Below are 18,010 nucleotides of genomic sequence, written 5' to 3'. Positions count from 1 at the left end.
TTGCTCAAGGAGGCCCAGCCTCCCCTCCCCATAACCTGCATATGGGCTGTGCTTGTTCCTGCCTGTCCACTCACCCCTGGAAATGCGGTTCCACCCCAGGGCTGCTGTTTAGTAGGGTTGCAGGACCGTCCTGTCCCGTTCCTAATAGGGCTTCTACCCAGGCCACTGCCATTGCTGCCCACAGGGGATCTTCTCCTTCTCCTTGTGGAGTAGGGGGTTTCTTCAGACCCCTCAGCCTGAGGCTGCCTCTATGCACCCTCTGCATCTGGGGACTTCCACTGCCACAGGCACCATCTCCCACATGGATCCTCTGAGAAAGGAAGCTCTAAACTTGTGTTCCTGTTCCATTCAACGTCCCTTACAACATCAGTATTGGAGGACATCCTATTAAGATTATCCAGCTGAAATTATGTTGATGGACATCAACATTTAAAGCAGGAATTTTGAGAAATTAACATGTGATTTTCATGCCCTTTTTCTGGCCATTGTTCCAGTGAAACCATTCCTGCCTACAGGGAACCAGAACTGACAATCCCTCTACAGGATATGCCACAGGTGAGAGCAGGAGCGACCACAGACCTGCACTGCCCGTGCTGTAGGTGCCCCCTGGACGGGGCCCTCTTGCTGCAGGGCAGGGGATGAACCGTCCCATCTGCCCAGGCCTGAGGCGCCGACTGACAGTGCCGTTAGGTTCAAGGATGAGTCACCACCACCTCACTGACCAGACACACGGAAGTGCGGAAATGGCAGAAACACTTGGGTCTCCGGGACACCCCAGACTCTCACCGTGCCCTGCACTGTCTCTGTCTTTGCAGAAACTGAAAACTTTCTGCTGCTCTTTTCCTTTCCCCTCAAACAACCTGGCTGTGGGGGAAATGATTTTGACTGTCTCCTATTTTAAACTTACCAGGCCATGACTATGTTAAGAAGAAAAAAATTGGCTCAAAGAGGGCAAGGTGAGGCCACAGAGTACAGAACAAAGCCCAAAAAACAGCCCCCTGGGGACTATGACCCTTGGGGGCTGGAAAATGTAACACCTGGACATTAGATGAAAACAGGGAGCACAGCTGCCCTGACAGGGAGCTGGTCCCCATTCCCCAAATAGCCCAGGGACATCTGCTTATCACCTTGTCCATATTATCTGCAAGAAACACAGGGACACAGGGGCCATATGGTGGGAACCTGGAAAAAGCACGGCCTCGAGGGACCCAGAAGACATGACACCCCGAGACAGCTCCCAGATGAGATATATGGGGAGCTGCAAAGTGGACAGAGGATGGCCGTGTGCACTCAGGACCCTCCCTGGTACAAGGGGACCTCAAAGGGACTGTACACACAGGGGCCCTCAGTCTGGGCCTCGTGGGTCTTTTTCTTGGTGTCCTCCTGATGGCTGGAGAAACACGGGAGGGGGATGCAGAGAGGAAGGAACTAGAGGCACCACCTCTCCTTGGATTCCTCTCCAGTTTCTAGCCCTCCCCAGATCACAGCTGCTCCCTCTGAGATAGTGATCATCCAGGCCCTCAGCAATCAGCACGCAATTCCCAACTCACCCACCTGGATGTGCCCTGGTCAGCCTGAGAGACAGAGACCGGGATGGGGACAGAGCAGGCTCCATGGCCCTCCCTGCAGCCCACTCCTCATCTGCAGCAGGAGGAGGCCACAGCTGGACGTTTGAGGGCGTTGGCCCAGCCCTGGCTTGGGCAGGACTTAAGGGTATAAAAAATAACCTACATGTGATGGTTCATTTTCAATTCTACGTGCCTTAGTATAGGTTTAAGCAGCCCACATGGTCATAAAGAGATAAAGAAGCAAAATGTACTCAGCCACCACCCCCTCTCCTTCTGGCTTTCCCTTTCATACACTGGCCAGGAGCCTATTGGTTGGGGCCCCCTCAATGACCCCCTCCCCACCTCACCAAAAATTTAGTTTAGGCTAGCTTGCAACATAGATAATTGTACCCTATCTTATCAACTAAGTGCAGCCATTAGGGCCATAAGTCAAATGTTTAAAGAGTCCTGAGACAATAGCAATGCATTATGGGCTGCAGCAAAATGCAGTAAAAAGACACTAAGGAACATACTTGAAATCTTAATCAAACTACCAATAGGTGACATCTGGGAAAATCATAAGCCCTTGGTACTCAGCTAATGAGGAAATGGGGGAGGGACTTGAGCACTAGCGAATACATTGTTGAAATTGTTCAAACCGTCCCTGGTGTGTCTGCATTCCAGACACCCGATATTGCAAAACCATCACTCACAGTCTCACTTTTGCTCTTCTCCGGGTCTCTGAGTCCATTCTTTGGGTTTGGATGGGTGTGTTTGTTTCTCATAGTCTAGTAGCCTGTATGGGGATCTCTGTAATTGTGGGAAGTGAGTGAGACTTTGCCTGAAAGGGGAAACACGTACCAGTTGATTCATGTGGCCCATTCTATCTGGATGTCCCGGCTCCTCACAGAAACCATAGACAAACTTGAAACTGTTATTCAGGACACAATAAAAGTGACACGGGGGTGTAGAGGGGTGGAAAGCAGGCACCATGGCAAGCAGGCAACCTCGTGTGTCTTGTGGGAGACACTGAAAGTACTGTGGGTGTCGCATCACCATTGGAGAGCTGACGGATGTGGGGTGGTGTTGGGGCTGTCTATTGTATCTACATAATCCAGCAAACTGTCCCTGAGGGAGCCTGGTGAGGCCTAAACAATGAATGAAATTACTCTAGGTATGGCCAAGTAGGAGTTATAATTGCAGTTTTTGTGTTGTCTGGATATCACTGGTAGAGCAGATCAATAAATCCTTAGGCACACGGCGTGCAGCTGTGGATTTGGTGAGTGCATTCCTTTCCTCTCCAATTAGAAAGGGGATACGGAGTGATTCATATTCATGTAGGGTACACAACACATTTATTTATCATTTGCCTCAGGGCTATTGTAACTCCTCTGCCCTCTATAGTATATAGTCTTAAGACTACAGTAGACATACTGGATATCCTATAGGATATTCAATCAGCTCATTTCATTGACAATTTCATGTTGACTGGGGTGGATGAACAGCAGGTAGGAAGTTGGCATTCCTGATCCACATGCTAGGCGGTGCTCTTAGCCCATTATCTGCCTGAAGGACCCACTTGGCAGGGAAAGTTTCAGTGCTTCCATGGCTGTGGGTTCCACTAATCCTATCACCAACTGTACCACCCAGGGGCTGCCAGCCACAAGGAATGCTGGACAGGTCTTCTACAGGCACAGCTCAGTGCCAGCCTGGAGGAAGCACTCTGAGGGGTGGGTGCCATCTTTCAGAACATGGTACATTGTTTGAATCAGAGACGTCTCTGTGGTGCTGTGTTCTCAGTGGAAGAACATGTGGGTCCAGAAATCAAAAGGTGGAAGCAGGTTTGGCTCCATGTCCAATCTCTTTGATTCACCCACTAGGGTATTTTGCATATTTTATCTCCCAACACTGGGCTGTGCAGGTTAGGAGGTCCTGGTTTCCAAAGGAGGGTACCCTTAAAAGGAGACAAAAGAGAGCCTGTTGAACTACACATGACTTTAGTCACCACAGAAGTTTGGACAATGTGTGCCCAGAGACCACCTGGTGAGAAGAGGAGTCTCCTCCTCTCCAGGCCCAGGTAATAGATCTTCATCTTCAGGAGGAGGCATGGCTACTTTCACACAGGAGAGCAAAAGCATGTGTGGAAACCAGAGATCCACCTGGGGGCCTTCTGGTTTCCCTTACCTCATTGTAAGTGTGAGCAGAATCATCCAGCAATTCAGCCTGAGAGGATTTGATTTCCAAGGGCACAGACCCGTCAGGGCAGCAGGTTTGAGTCACACTCGTGGGTAATCCCCCAAGGCCCTGCTCCTGTGCTCTGACATCCTCAGTAGCATTGGTGTTGACCTTCTGCTTCTCATGGGCTCCAGGACTCTTCCATGGCCTTGCTCAACTCTCCTTAGATTGCCTGTGGTCTAGGACATGTCCAGTGAACTCTCTCTCCTTCTGTCCCTCACTGGGAGTCACACTTGCATCTTGGTCTGTTGTCTTTCCCGGGGTAATCTGCCTCCCTTGCAATATCGTCTGACAGGTGTGTCCCCTAATAAAATGCTGTAACTTTAATCCCATGGTGGCACTTGCTTTTTGGAGGATTTGGACTACAAAATCATTTTCATCTGCACACCGGTGACCTCTTACTTATTCCAACTTGTAAAATCCTTTTGTTTATTCAACTTCTTCTACTTGCATTGGCTCCATTTTGCTGGTACTTGTATTATGGTTTTGAATTCGTCGATGTTTGTTGCTTTAATCACTAAATTTGGGGGTAGTTTGTTACACAGCAATGGATAAACAAATGAAGCCCTCTTACATTTCCATTATTCTATAGAGGTTAACTACATCTGTTTTATTTCCTCCCATTTTCATAATATTGGCCATACATAGGGTTTCTAGTTTCTCATGTCTATTCTTTTCTTTATTTTAGTTTCTTTTATTTTTTGTTCCTTCCGTTTCTCCTTCCTTCTGTCCCTCCCTCCCTCTCTTTCTTCTCTATTTCCATTCAACCTCTCGCCCTCCTCCTTTTCATTCTGCTTTCCTTCCCCTTCCCCTTCCTTCTTTTCTTCTTTCACTCCTTCCTCCATTCCTCCTTCTTTCCCTCCCTTCCTCCATTTTTTCCTTTTTATTATGAAATTTTCCTAACATATAAAGTAATCCTATGTGTTTGGGCTATAAGTAAGCATTTTCTGGATCTATATGTCAAAAGTATAATGCCATGGTAGATGAGAAACAAGTAAACAACAGGAAGTTATTAACAGAATCTAAACAAAAATGCCTGCAATAATTTTGCAGCCAAGACAGTGGCTTTCAATTCAATTCCTTCAACTCAGTGTTTTTAGAACACATCATCAACATCAAGTATTACACATTTAATTCAAAAGTTTAGGCCAGGCGTGGTGGTTCACGCCTGTAATCCCAGCACTTTGGGAAGCCGAGGCGGGTGGACCACCTGCAGTCAGGAGTTCAAGACCAGTCTGGCTAACATAGTGAAACCCCATTGTTGCAATCGGTTACTACGGGATATAATGAAGGGGACGAACACAGAAATAAAGACAAAGACAAAAAGATCTGTTCTGAAAGAAGGGGTCGGGGGCTTCTTGCTACTAGTGATTCCTTCTGGTGGCAAATGTAGTTTGTCAGTTTGCCAACATCCTGCTTTCATGAGAACAGTTTGTTGTTTGCTCCTACAGCCTCCAGTGGTATAGTGAGTTGATCACGACCCTCATTCTTTCGGCCTCCAACACCCCGTCTCTACTAAAAATGCAAAAATTAGCTGGGCGTGGTGGTGAATGCCTGTAATCCCAACTACTCTGGAGGCTGAGGCAGGAGAATTGCTTGAACTGGGAGGAAGAAGTTGCAATCAGCCGAGATGGCACAACTGCACTTCAGCCTGGGCAACAGAGCAAGACTTTGTCTCAAAAATAAATAAATAAATAACTAAGTTTAAGTTGGCACAATCACTTTGGAACTAATATTATTATTATCTAGTATGGTTAAAGTCCATACAACATGTAATCCAACTCCTAATCATACACTCTGCGGGCTTTCCTGCCTATGCGCCCAGGAGACATGCACACTAATGTTTATGGCAAAAACTAGAATCAGCTACATATACATCAATAGAAAACTAGTGCAATCATGGTATAATCATAAAATGTAAACCTTCAGCAGTAAAAATGAGTGAATGACAGTCTCCCACACCACAGATAACTCCTATACGTAATGTGCATCATGGGAAAATAAATGCAGTAGGAATTTGCTGTACTGGAAGCTTAAAAACCCGCGAAACTAACGAATATTTGGATTGGGGATATATCTATACTTATTACACAAATCTTTAAATAAATATAAAGGAAAAATAATCACAAGACTCAGGATGGAGTCTCCTTTTGGGGGATGTGAATGGGCAGCAGCCCAGGGTAGTTTACAGGTTCTGTGTTTTACAACAGTGCTGGCTAAAGTCCACACAACATATCCATTCCCTTTTAAAAAGGAACTTTTAAAATAAATTTGTAATACTTGATGTTGATGATGTGTTCTGAAAACATTGAGTTGAAAGAATTGACTTAAATTCCTAATTCCTTAAACAGAGTTTTTCAAATTAAAATATACCTGGTTTTTATAAAAATGAAAGAGAAAAGAATACCAAAGTTCATTGCAAGCATCCTTAACAAGAACTACTTACACTGGAAGAAAATGACAGAGAATTGTAAGGAGCCATGTGACAGAGAGGACCAGCGTGCCATGAAAATGGCCTTGGCTACAAATAGGTCATTTGATCCTTGGCTCACTGGCATCTCTCTAGATTTTTGAAGTATACAATCTTCAATCTGATATGCAAGGTAATTCCATCTTGCAAAGGATTTGGTGTTACATTTTACCACACATACAACTGAGTTAAACTATTACAGAATTGGAAATGCACATCATTGATCAAAATAAATGAAACAAGAAAAGAGTTGAAAGGAATAACCAGTGATAGAATAGCAATATGAATAGAAAACGCAATAGGACTGCTAAAGCAAACAAAGAAACAAACAAAACCACCTCAGAAGCACCTGATAGCAGTGCTATTTAGAATCATAGTGGTGTCCAAATCACTGCTATCACATATCATTCAACACCACAACAAAAGATGTTAAGTGTATTATAGAATGCTGATCGAATAGCCAGTTATCGAAAAACCTTGTTTCTCAATTCGAGCTAACAATTTCATGATACTGCATCAAACCAGTTATTGGCATCAGGCTAAGCTAGATGTGTTGACTGAAGTATGAGATTCACATCTTTGTAAATGAAAAGAAATCTGATTAGGCAATATTTTTCTAAGTGAAAGCAAGTTAATTAGAGAAGTAAAGAAACAAAGGACGGCTACTCCAGAGACAGAGCAGTGCTTCTTTTTTTAAGTGTAGGCAAATGTTTTTTGAAGATGTATTTCAATAAGAAAATTGGCGCTTGTGACATACTTCCACTAAATTTGAGACATTTTAGACAAAACAAAGACTTATTTTCAAGACATCATTTTTACGGCACTAAAGTCTTGGAACTATTTGATCTAGTTACTCTATGTTCTCAACTGTGTTAACTCATTGAAGAGAACATTGTTGTTATTAAAGATATTGGCAAGAAAAACTCAGAGATACTGTTGTATCTCCTTTATCTGCCTCAAACTGTTTTCTCCTCAACACGTAAGGCTCTGTGATGTCTCAAACTTTTAATCATTAATTTAAAAAGTGAAGCTTATCACAGAATTACAAAAAAACTATTTTAAAATTCAAATGGATCCAAAAAAGAGTTCATATAGCCAGGAGAATCCTAAGCAAAAATAACAAAGCTGGAGGCATGAGGCTACCCCACTTAAAACTATACTACAAGGCACAGTAACCAAAACAGCATGGTACTGGTACAAAACAGGCACATAGACCAATGAATAGAAAACTCAGAAATAAGACCACACATCTAAAACCTTGTGATCTTCAACGAGCCTGACAAAAATAATCAATGGGCAAAGGATTCCCTATTTAATAAATAGTGCTGGGAGAACTGGCTAGCAATATGCAGAAAATTGAAGCTGGACTCCTTCCTTACACCTTACCCAAAATTAACTTATGATGAATTAAAGACTTAAATGTAAATTCCAAAACTATAAAATCCCTGGAAGAAAATCTAGGCAATACCATTCAGGACATAGGGATGGGCAAAGATTTTATGATGAAAACACCAAAAGCAACTGCCACAAAACCAAAAATTGACGAATGGGATCTAATTAAACAAAAGAGCTTCTACAGAGCACAAGAAACTATTATCAGAGTGAACAGACATCCTACAGAATGGGAGAAAATTTTTGCAATCTGTCCATCTGACAAAGGTCTCCTATTCAGAATCCACAAAGAACTTAAGCAAATTTACATGAGAAAAACAACTTCATTAAAAAGTGGACAAAGGACCTAAACAGACACTTCTCAAAAGAAAACATACATGTGGCCAATAAACATAAGAAAAAAAGCTAAACATCACTGATCAGAAGAAAAATGCAAATCAACACTACAATGAGATACCATCTCATGCCAGTCAGAATGGCAATTATTAAAAGTCAAGAAACAACAGATGCTGGTGAGGTTGCAGAGAAACAGGAAGGCTTTTACACTGTTGGTGGAAATGTAAATTGGTTCAACCATTGTGGAAGACAGTGTGGCAATTCCTCAAAGATTTAGAACCAGAAATACCATTTGACCCAGCAATCCCACTATAGGTTATATACCCAAAGGAATATAAATTATTCTATTATAAAGGTATATGCATGTGTATGTTCATTGCAGTACTATTCACAATAGCAAAGACACAGAATCAACCCAAGTACCCACCAATGATGGACTGGATGGAGAAAATATAGTACATATACACTATGGAATGTTATGCAACCATAAAAAGGATTGAGATCAAGTCCTTTGCAGGAATATGAATGAAGCTGGAAGCCATTATCCTCAGCAAACTCATGCAGGAACAGAAAACCAAACACCAGATGTTCTCACTTATAATTGGGAACTGAGCAATGAGAACACATGGACACAGGGAGAGGAGCAGCACACACAGGGGCCTGTTGGGAGAGTGCAGTGATGGGGGGATCATTAGCAAAAATGGCTAATGCATGCCAGGGTTAACACCTAGGTGATGGGTTGATAGGTGCAGTAAACCACTATGGCACATGTTTACCTATGTAACAAACCTGCACATGTATCCTGGAACTTAAAATTAAATTAAATTAAATTAAATTAAATTAAATTAAATTAAATTAAATTAAAAGACAAGCTTAAAGCATTAAAGAAAAATAATTAGATAAAAGAAGGCTTTGTTTTACAAAATCCTGAAACAATAATTTTAATTTTGCTTTTAACATATAGCAAGTCCTTTAGTACAGCTCTCTTTCAGAGGTGCAGCTTAATTCCCTCTCTTGAGTGTGGCTTGGACTTAGTGATGCACTTCTGATAGGGCCTGGCTCTGTGTTCCCACCCAAATCTCATTGTGAATTGTCGTGTGAATTGGAATCCCCACATATCGGGGGAGGGACCTGATGGGAGGTGATTGAATCATGGGGATGGTTCCCCCAAGCTGTGGAAGTCAGTGGTTGAACCTGTTTTTCCTAATGCTCCCCTCAGCACTGCCCTCCCATAATAAGCCCCGGTGTGTGTTTTTCTCTCCCTGTGTCCATGTGTTCTCATTGCTGAGCTCACAACTATACGTGAGAACATGCGGTGTTTGGTTTCTCGTTCCTGTGTTAGCTTGCTGAGGATAATGGCTTCCAGCTTCATCCATGTCCAGGAAAAGGACTTGATCTCATTCCTTTTTATGGCTGCATAATATTCCATGGTGTATATGTACCATATAAGGGGATTTTCCCCACTTCACTCTGCATTTCTCTCTCCTGCCACCATGCGAAGAAGGACATGTTTGCTTCCCCTTCTGCCATGATTGTAAGTTTCCTGGGGCAGCCTCCTCAGCCATGCAGAACTATGAGTCAATTGAGCTCTTTCCTTTATAAACTACCCAGTCTTAGGTATTTCTTTATAGCAGTGTGAGAACAGATGAATACAACTTCAAACTGATAGAGTAATGCTGACATAACAGTTTGTGACTCTGGGTGTAGAATATGAAACTCACTGTGGCTTCCACCTTCTCTCTCTCTCTATCTCTGGGATCATGAGCTCTGGGGGAAGCCAGCTGCTGTGCCATAAGCAGCCCTGCAGGAAGGTCCATGTGGCTAAGAACTGAGGCTGCCTGGGACCAGAAAACAAGGAACTAGGCCTTTTCCAACAGCCATGTGAGTGAGCCATGTTTCAAGTGAATCCCCAGCCCCAGTGAAGCCCTCAGACAATGCAGTCCTAGGCTGACAACTGGACTGCAACCTTGTGAGAGGCCCTGAGCCAGAAGCATTCAGGGAAACCTCTCCTGGATTCCTGACCATTAGAAACTGTGGGAGATGATGAATATTTGTTGTTTTGAGCTGCTAAGTTTTACATAATTTGTTATGCAGTAGTAAATAACTAATACATTTTCACAAGAGGATGTATTATTACACATTAATTTGCATTTGCTCTAAATTTATCATCATCATATTACTATTTTTGAGACAGGGTCTCACTCTGTCACCCAGGCTGGAGTGCAGTGGCATGATCATCATACACTGCAGTGTCAACCTCCTGGGCTCAAGGGATCCTCTGATCTCAACCTCCTGAGTAGCTGGGACAGCAGGCATGAATTAACATGCCTGGCTAATTTTCTATTTTTTATTCTTTTGTAGAGATGGGGGTTTCACCATATTGCCCAGGCTGATCTTGAACTTCTGCAGTCAAAGCTGCCTTCCTCCGCCTTCGAAAGTGCTAGGACTGCAGGCGTGAGACACCACACCTGCTCTAAATTAACTATAAGATAACAAACATGTAACTTAGTTTTAAAAGGTAAGGAGAATTTTCATGGCTGAAGAGGACGTTTTATTACCATTCACAATGATCACTTTACTACAACTCCAATTTCCAACTGTGTCCCAATAAAACACAAAAGGAAGGTCCAATCTTTGCTAGGCTGATTCTATGATGGCCCCCAACAACCAGCTCCTGGTCATTCACCTTCCTCCAGTTATTCAACCAACTCTAATGTAGGTGCTGCTGTGAAGGGATTTAGCAGATATAATTAAGCACTTCAATTAGTTGACTTTAGGCTGGGTTTATCCTGCTTGGACTGTCCTAATCAGATGAGCCCTTTAAAGGACCGGGTTCTTCCTGACCATAGAGATTCACAATGTGAGAGGGATTCAACATGAGGGGTTTCCTCCACTGTGGGCTTTGAAAATGAAGAGGCTGTGTAAGAAAGAACGCTGGTGGGCACCAGGAATTGAGCACAGCCCTCCCTGTTCTCTACAGTGACAGCCAGCGAAGTACAGCAACCTCAGTCTTACAACTGCCAGAAACTGCATTCTGCCGCCTCTGTATAAGCCTGAAGGAGGATTCAAAATGAAAACACAGCTTTGGGAAGCCCGGAATAGACATTCTGTCCACATCATGCCCAGATTTCTGACTAAGGAACTATAAACAGATAAACGGGTGTTGTTTGGCCAGGCGTGGTAGTGCATGCCTGTAATCCTAACATTTGAGGAGCTGACACAGGAGGATCACTTGCAGCCAGGACTTTGAGACTAGTCAGGATAATACAGTGAGACACTCGTCTCTACAGTTTTTTTTTTTAATTACCTTGGCATGGTGGCACTTGCCTGCAGTCTAGCTACTCTGAAGACTGAGGCAGGAGGATTCTTTGAGCCCAGGAGTTTGAGGCTGCAGTGAACCATGATCATGTGACTGCACTTCACCCTGGATGACAGAGGGAGACTCTGTCTCTAAAAACAAATCAATGAATACAATAAATGGGTGTGTATAAAGCCAATGTTTGTGACAATTTGCTACACAGTCTTGTAAAATTCATACAGAGACTCAAGAGACTCGTGGAATGATTGATGAATTGATATGCACACTAGTTACATGAAATAAAATATATTTTAACTTTTTCAGTATTTTACATTTTATAACTTTCTGTGATGCAATTTAATACACTCATATTTCATTCAGTCAGTCAAGAAAAATTCATTTAGTCCCTACGATGAACCAGGTATGCCCTCATATGCTCAAATGCCTGACATTCTAGAAGCTTCACAAGAACAAGGTGGAGCCACTGGAGTGTTTTAGGTGGAGAAATGACACACTGTGACTCACAGGAGCAGGACCACTGTGGAGAGAACAGTCACGTACGTAGCAGGTCATGGAACAGTGCTAAATCCACAATTCAGGAGTGACAGGGTGGTGGGGACTAAGGGGAGAAGAGGGCCTGAGGGATGAGAGGGATGGAGGGAAGGGCTGGAGAAGCAGAAGGTGAGGAAAAGGAGCAGAGGGAAAGAATTCCAAAGCAGCAGAATTCTTAGGTTTAAATACATTGTTTTATAGATTTTAATACATCCATCTACAGAGCCTCGCAGGGTGACCTTTGAGGTTGGCCTTTAATGTCTTATGTGGGTCTGCCTAGAAACTAATCGTTTTTTATGTTAATCAGGTTTAAAAGTACTAAGTATTCCTAAAAAATATACACACCACTTACATGTGGATACTTCCTAAAAACAGGCAGTGCATGAGCACTAGTGAGGGGCATTGTGACTGCGTTGAACACTTGCAACTGTGAGGTGAATAAAGACTGTACTGACTCGTGGTTGCAACATACAGTACCACAGTGTGCTGCTTTGTATTGAGGAGATGTCCTGGACTTACAGGGAAACTCAAGGCTACGGAATGGTGGTAAATTTAAAATACAACAAGCAGGAGTCACAGATACATTGTCTGGGAAAGTGAAACTTAGGAGCTTTGTGAATCCTGTTGTAACGCTTTTAGACACATTTATATATCAAGGGGCCAAAGTCACATTTTTCACCAATTAGATTCCTGATCATTCAGGGGTTACCAAGATTCTGCTACTCACTGTAGTTAATAAACAAAAAGCAAACTGGTCTCTGTTCTATCTCATGCACTCAGGCACAACTTTTCCAGATTTAAACAGAAAGAAAAAAGAAAAGAAAAAGAAGCCCTGTCTCTACACCTCCATTCCCAGGGCAAGCTCAATCTCTGGCAACAAGCTCTCTGGGGTGATTTTTCTTCTAGAAGAGTCCACTAGGACAGGTAAGGAGTAGGAGGCAGGGAGTCCAGTTCTGGGACGGGGAGTCCGTGATGAAAAGTGAAGAGAGAGGGACGGGGCCCATGCCGTGTGTTTCTCCCTGGTTTCTCAGACAGTTCCTGGGCCAAGACTCAGGGAGACATTGAGACAGAGCGCTTGGCACAGGAGTAGCGGGTCAGGGCGAAGTCCCAGGGCCCCAGGCGTGGCTCTCAGGGTCTCAGGCCCCACAGGCAGTGTATGGATTGGGGAGGCCCCGTGTTGAGGATTCCCCATCTCCGCAGAGTTTCTCTCCTTCTCCCAACCTGTGTCGGGTCCTTCTTCCTGGATTCTCACCGGGCGACTCCAGTTCTCACTCCCATTAGGTAACAGGATTTTAGAGAAGCCAGAGTCGCCGCGGTCCCGGTTCTAAAGTCCTCGCTCACCCACTCGGACTCAGATTCTCCCCAGACGCCACGGATGGTGGTCATGGCGCCCCGAACCCTCCTCCTGCTGCTCTCGGGGGCTCTGGCCCTGACAGAGACATGGGCGGGTGAGTGCGGGATCTGGAGATGGCCTCTGCGCGGAGGGGCCAGGGGCCCGCCCGACGGTGGTGCAGGACCCGGGGAGCCGCGCGGGGAGGAGGGTCGGGCGGGTCTCAGCCCCTCCTCGCCCCCAGGCTCCCACTCCATGAGGTACTTCAGCGCTGCGGTGTCCCGGCCCGGCCGCGGGGAACCCCGCTTCATCGCGGTGGGCTACGTGGACCACACGCAGTTCGTGCGGCTCGAGAGCTACGCTGCGAGTCCGAGGATGGAGCCGCGGGCGCAGTGGGTGGAGCAGGAGGGGCCGGAGTATTGGGAAGAGCAGACACGGATGGCCAAGGCCCACGCACAGACTGACAGAGTGAACCTGCGGACCCTGCGCAGCTACTACAACCAGAGCGAGGCCGGTGAGTGACCCCGGCCCGGGGCGCAGATCACGACCCCCCACCTCCATGCCCTACGGACGACCGGGGAACTCCCGAGTCTCCAGGTCTGAGATCCACCCCGAGGCCGCGGGACTCGCCCAGATCCTCTACCTGGGAGAAGCCCACGCGCCTTTACCAAAATTCCTGCGGGTTGGTCCCGGAGGGGGCGAGGTTCGGTGGGCGGGGCTGACTGAGGGGGCGGGGCCAGGGTCTCACACCCTCCAGTGGATGATTGGTTGCGACCTGGGGCCCGACAGGAGCCTCTTCTGCAGGTGTGAACAGTTCGCCTACGATGGCAAGGATTACCTCGCCCTGAACGAGGACCTGTGCTCCTGAACCGCAGCGGACACTGTGGCTCAGATCTCCAAGCACAAGTGTGAGGCGGCCAAAGCGACTGAACGAAGGAGAGCCTACCTGGAGGGCACGTGAGTGGAGTGGCTCCACAGATACCTGGAGAATGGGAAGGAGATGCTGCAGCGTGCGGGTACCAGGGGACACGGGGCGCCTCCCCGATCTCCTGTAGACCTCCCAGGCTGGCCTAGCACAAGGAGAGGAGGAAAATGGGAGCAACACTAGAATAGCGCCCTCCCTCTGGTCCTGAGGGAGAGGAATCCTCCTGGGTTTCCAGATCCTGTACCAGAGAGTGATTCTGAGGGCCCGCCCTGCTCTCTGGGACAATTAAGGGATAAAGTCTCTGAGGGAATGGAGGGGAAGACAACCCCTGGAATACTGATCAGGAGTTCCCTTTGACCCCACAGCAGTCTTAGGCACCAGGACTTTTCCCCTCAGGCCTTGCTCTCTGCCTCACACTAAATGTGTGTGGGAGTCTGACTCCAGCTCCTCTGAGTCCTTTGGCCTTCACTCAGGTCAGAATCGGAAGTCCCTGCTCCCCCGCTCTGAGATTAGAACTTTCCAAGGATTAGGAGATTATCCCAGGTGCCCGTGTCCAGGCTGGTGTCTGAGTTCTGTGCTCCCTCCCACCCCCCTCCTGCGCCAGGTATCTGGTTCATTCTTAGGACGGTCACATACTGGTGCTGCTTGAGTGTCCCATGAGAGATGCAAAGTGCCTGAGTTTTCGGACTCTTCCTTTCAGACCCCCCCCAATTCGCACGTGACCCACCATCCTGTCTTTGACTATGAGGCCACCCTGAGGTGCTGAGCCCTGGGCTTCTACCCTGCGGAGATCAGACTGACCTGGCAGCGGGAGAGTGAGGACCAGACCCACGACGTGGAGCTCGTGGGGACCAGGCCTGCAGGGGATGGAACCTTCCAGAAGTGGGCATCTGTGGTGGTGCCTTCTGGAGAGGAGCAGAGATTCACGTGCTATGTGCAGCACCAGGGGCTGCCTGAGCCCCTCATGCTGAGATGGAGTAAGGAGGGAGATGGAGGTATCATGTCTATTAGGGAAAGCAGGAGCCCCTCTGGAGACCTTTAAGAGGGTCAGTGGTGGGGCCTGGGGTCAGAGACCCTCACCTTCCCCTCCTTTCCCAGAGCAGTCTTTCCAGCCCACCATCCCCATCATGGGCATCATTGCTGGACTGGTTGTCTTTGCAGCTGTTGTCACTGAAGCTGTGGTCACTTTTGTGCTGTGGAGGAAGAAGAGCTCAGGTAAGGAAGGGGTGACAAGTGGAGTCTGAGTTTTTTTGTCCCACTGAGGGTTCCAAGCCCCAGGTAGAAATGCCCTGCCTGGTTACTGGGAAACACCATCTACACTCATGGGCCCACCCAGCCTAGGCCCTGTGTGCCAGCACTTACTCTTTGTAAAGCACATGTGACAAAGAAGCACAGATTTATCATCTTGATGATTGTAATGATGGGGACCTGATCCCAGTAATCACAGGTCAGGGGAAGGTCCCTGGCTAAGGACAGACATTAGGAGGGCAGTTAGTCCAGGACCCACATCTGCTTTCTTTGTTTTCCCTTATCCTGCCCTGGGTCTGCAGTCACACATTTCTGGAAACTTCTCTGGGGTCCAAGACTAGGAGTTTCCTCTAGGGCCTCATGGCGCTGCCACCTTTCTGACCTCTCAAAGGACATTTTCTTCCCACAGATAGAAAAGGAGGGAGCTACTCTCAGGCTGCAAGTAAGTATGAAGGAGGCTGATCCCTGAGATCCTTGGGATCTTGTGGTTGGGAGCCCAGGGGGGAGCTCACTCAGGCAATATTTCCTCCTCTGGCCATATCTCCTGTGGGCTCTGACCAGGTCCTGTTTTTGTTGTACCCCAGGCAGTGACAGTGTCCAGGGCTCTGATGTCTCTCACGGCTTGTAAATGTGAGACCCTGGGGGCCTGATGTGTGTGGGTTGTTGGGGGGAACAGTGGACACAGCTGTGCCATGAGGTTTCTTTGACTTGGATGTATTGAGCATGTGCTGGGCTGTTTCAAGTGTCACCCCTCACTGTGACAGATACGAATTTGTTCATGAATGTTTTTCTGCAGTCTGAGACAGCTGCCCTGTGTGGGATGAGTGGCAAGATTTGTTAACTCTTTCCCTTTGTGACTTCAAGAACCCTGACTTCTGTTTCTGCAAAGGCATCTGAATGTGTCTGTGTTCCTGTAGGCATAATGTGAGGAGGTGGGGAGACCAGCCCAACCCCATGTCCACCATGACCCTCTTCCCCACGCTGACCTGCATTCCTTCCCCCATCACCTTTCCTGTTCCAGAAATGGGGCTGGGATGTCTCCATCTCTGTCTCAACTTTATGGTGCACTGAGCTGTAACTTCTTACTTCCCTATTAAAATTAGAATCTGAGTATAAATTTACTTTTTCAAATGATTTCCAAGAGAGGTTGATGGGTTAATTAAAGGAGAAGATTCCTGAAATTTGAGAGACAAAATAAATGGAAGACATGAGAACCTTCCACGATACACGTGTTTCTTGTGCTGATTTGTTGTAGAGGAGGAGAGTAGATGGGGCTGTGCACAGTGGGTGCTCAGGCCACCATGAACTTTATGTGGTCACTGCTCAGCTGGGTCATCTTTGCTGCTCCATTGTCCTTGGCCCTTCAGTAGAACCTTGTCCCACCAGGACCTGTGATCACAGGTGTTAGGCAGGAATCTAGACCCAACATGGCGGCGTTACCCGGCGTAGCAGGCCTTTTGTTAAAGACTCCCTTCACCCTTGTACACACCCGCAGACTTACATGCGTCAGAGTTCTGGCTGGGCAACCACACTCCCCCATGACCCGCAGCTCACCTGCATTCCACAAGTTCCTAAACAGCAGTTTCGGTTGACAGTTTCCAAAGATCCCTTCCTCATGACCCTTACTCAACTCCTGCCCTAGTAGTTTCAAGACCCCCCAGTGTTTGCACAACCAGCTTCCCTACCTCTCAGGCTATAAAAAGCCCCTCAGCGCTAATTCCTTGGCCGGCACCTTTGGACCGAGAAACCTCACCTGCGAGTCCTAATAAAGGCTATTCTCACTGCCATTTGCATTGTGTCTTTGTTCCCGGTTTGGCTCCAGCTTCAGTTTACCTTTACAACAGGGACTTGGATATCACCCAGGGTGGCCCCTACACATAGAAGTTCCTGTGTTATCAGAAGAAAAATTTTCAGACCCCTATACCTCTTCCCCTCTTTCCAGGTCTCTTTCAATTGTATTTCCATCTTTTCCCCAACCTTCTTCTTTTTTTTTTTTTCTTTTTTTTTTTTTTTTGAGACTGAGTCTCACTCAGGCTGGAGTGCCGTGGCGCCATCTCGGCTCACTGCAACCTCCACCTCCTGGGTTCAAGTGATTCTCCTGTCTCAGTCTCCCTAGTAACTGGGACTTCAGATACGTGCCACAACGCCCAGCTTATTTTTTGTATTTTTAGTAGAGATGGAATTTCACCATATGAGACAGGATGGTCTTGATGTCCTGACCTTGTGATCCGCCCACCTCTGCCTCCCAAAGTGCTGGGATTACAGGCATGAGCCACCAAGCCTGGCCTCCCCAACATTCTTAAAGGAAGCAGATTCTGAAACTTCCAGAGGAGAGGTCCCAGAGTTTTTCATCATAGGTTATTTTCTATTGGAACTCCTCTTCTGCTCTCTCTCCTACTCTTCTTCCTGCCCTGAGTTGTAGTAATCCTAGTGCTGGCTCCAATCCAAACTCATGGATTTGTAAAGCAGAGTCTAATTTAGATTCACATGTGGTTGGATAATTGGACCCATAAGCCTAGGGTTATCTTTCCTGAAGAGAAATATATGTTTGTGTGCTGCAGTGTGCAGGAGGGTTGGTGTGGGAGGAGGGAGGGAGGGAGGACACAAAAGTAGCCCTGGCAAGAAAAGCACTGGTGCATTTATGTCCACATGAGATAATATTGTTCTGTAGCTGCTA

General features: G+C 46.5%; 1 protein-coding gene, 1 long non-coding RNA gene and 1 pseudogene across 6 annotated transcripts in view; 2 read left to right on the top strand and 1 right to left on the bottom strand.

Moving 5' to 3' along the window:
- LOC135970670 (patr class I histocompatibility antigen, A-126 alpha chain-like) overlaps nucleotides 1-18,010 on the bottom strand; it is a 110,682-nt pseudogene that overhangs the window by 40,344 nt on the left and 52,328 nt on the right. The gene's annotated exons all lie outside the window — the stretch shown is intronic.
- Nucleotides 1-18,010, top strand: part of LOC135970673 (uncharacterized) — a 97,540-nt gene that overhangs the window by 45,406 nt on the left and 34,124 nt on the right. The window lies entirely within an intron of this gene.
- LOC135964397 (HLA class I histocompatibility antigen, alpha chain G) lies at nucleotides 13,184-16,552 on the top strand. Of its 4 annotated transcripts, none has more exons than XM_065544253.1 (4): nucleotides 13,184-13,674; nucleotides 13,965-15,062; nucleotides 15,247-15,300; nucleotides 15,743-16,552. In XM_065544253.1, the coding sequence occupies exons 1-2, from the start codon at nucleotides 13,206-13,208 to the stop codon at nucleotides 14,006-14,008; spliced, it is 513 nt and encodes a 170-aa protein (XP_065400325.1). In that variant the 5' UTR covers nucleotides 13,184-13,205; the 3' UTR covers nucleotides 14,009-15,062; nucleotides 15,247-15,300; nucleotides 15,743-16,552. The 4 variants fall into 4 exon arrangements, with proteins under 4 accessions (XP_065400325.1, XP_073894714.1, XP_073894713.1 ...); XM_074038613.1 differs by lacking the exon at nucleotides 13,184-13,674 and having other exon boundaries at nucleotides 13,973-15,062; nucleotides 15,636-15,775; nucleotides 15,918-16,552; XM_074038612.1 differs by lacking the exon at nucleotides 13,184-13,674 and having other exon boundaries at nucleotides 13,973-15,080; nucleotides 15,636-15,775; nucleotides 15,918-16,552.

This window comes from Macaca fascicularis, chromosome 4 (assembly GCF_037993035.2).
Source record: "Macaca fascicularis isolate 582-1 chromosome 4, T2T-MFA8v1.1".
NCBI classification, from domain to species: Eukaryota; Metazoa; Chordata; class Mammalia; order Primates; family Cercopithecidae; genus Macaca; species Macaca fascicularis.
This window is presented reverse-complemented; position numbering and strand designations above follow the sequence as displayed.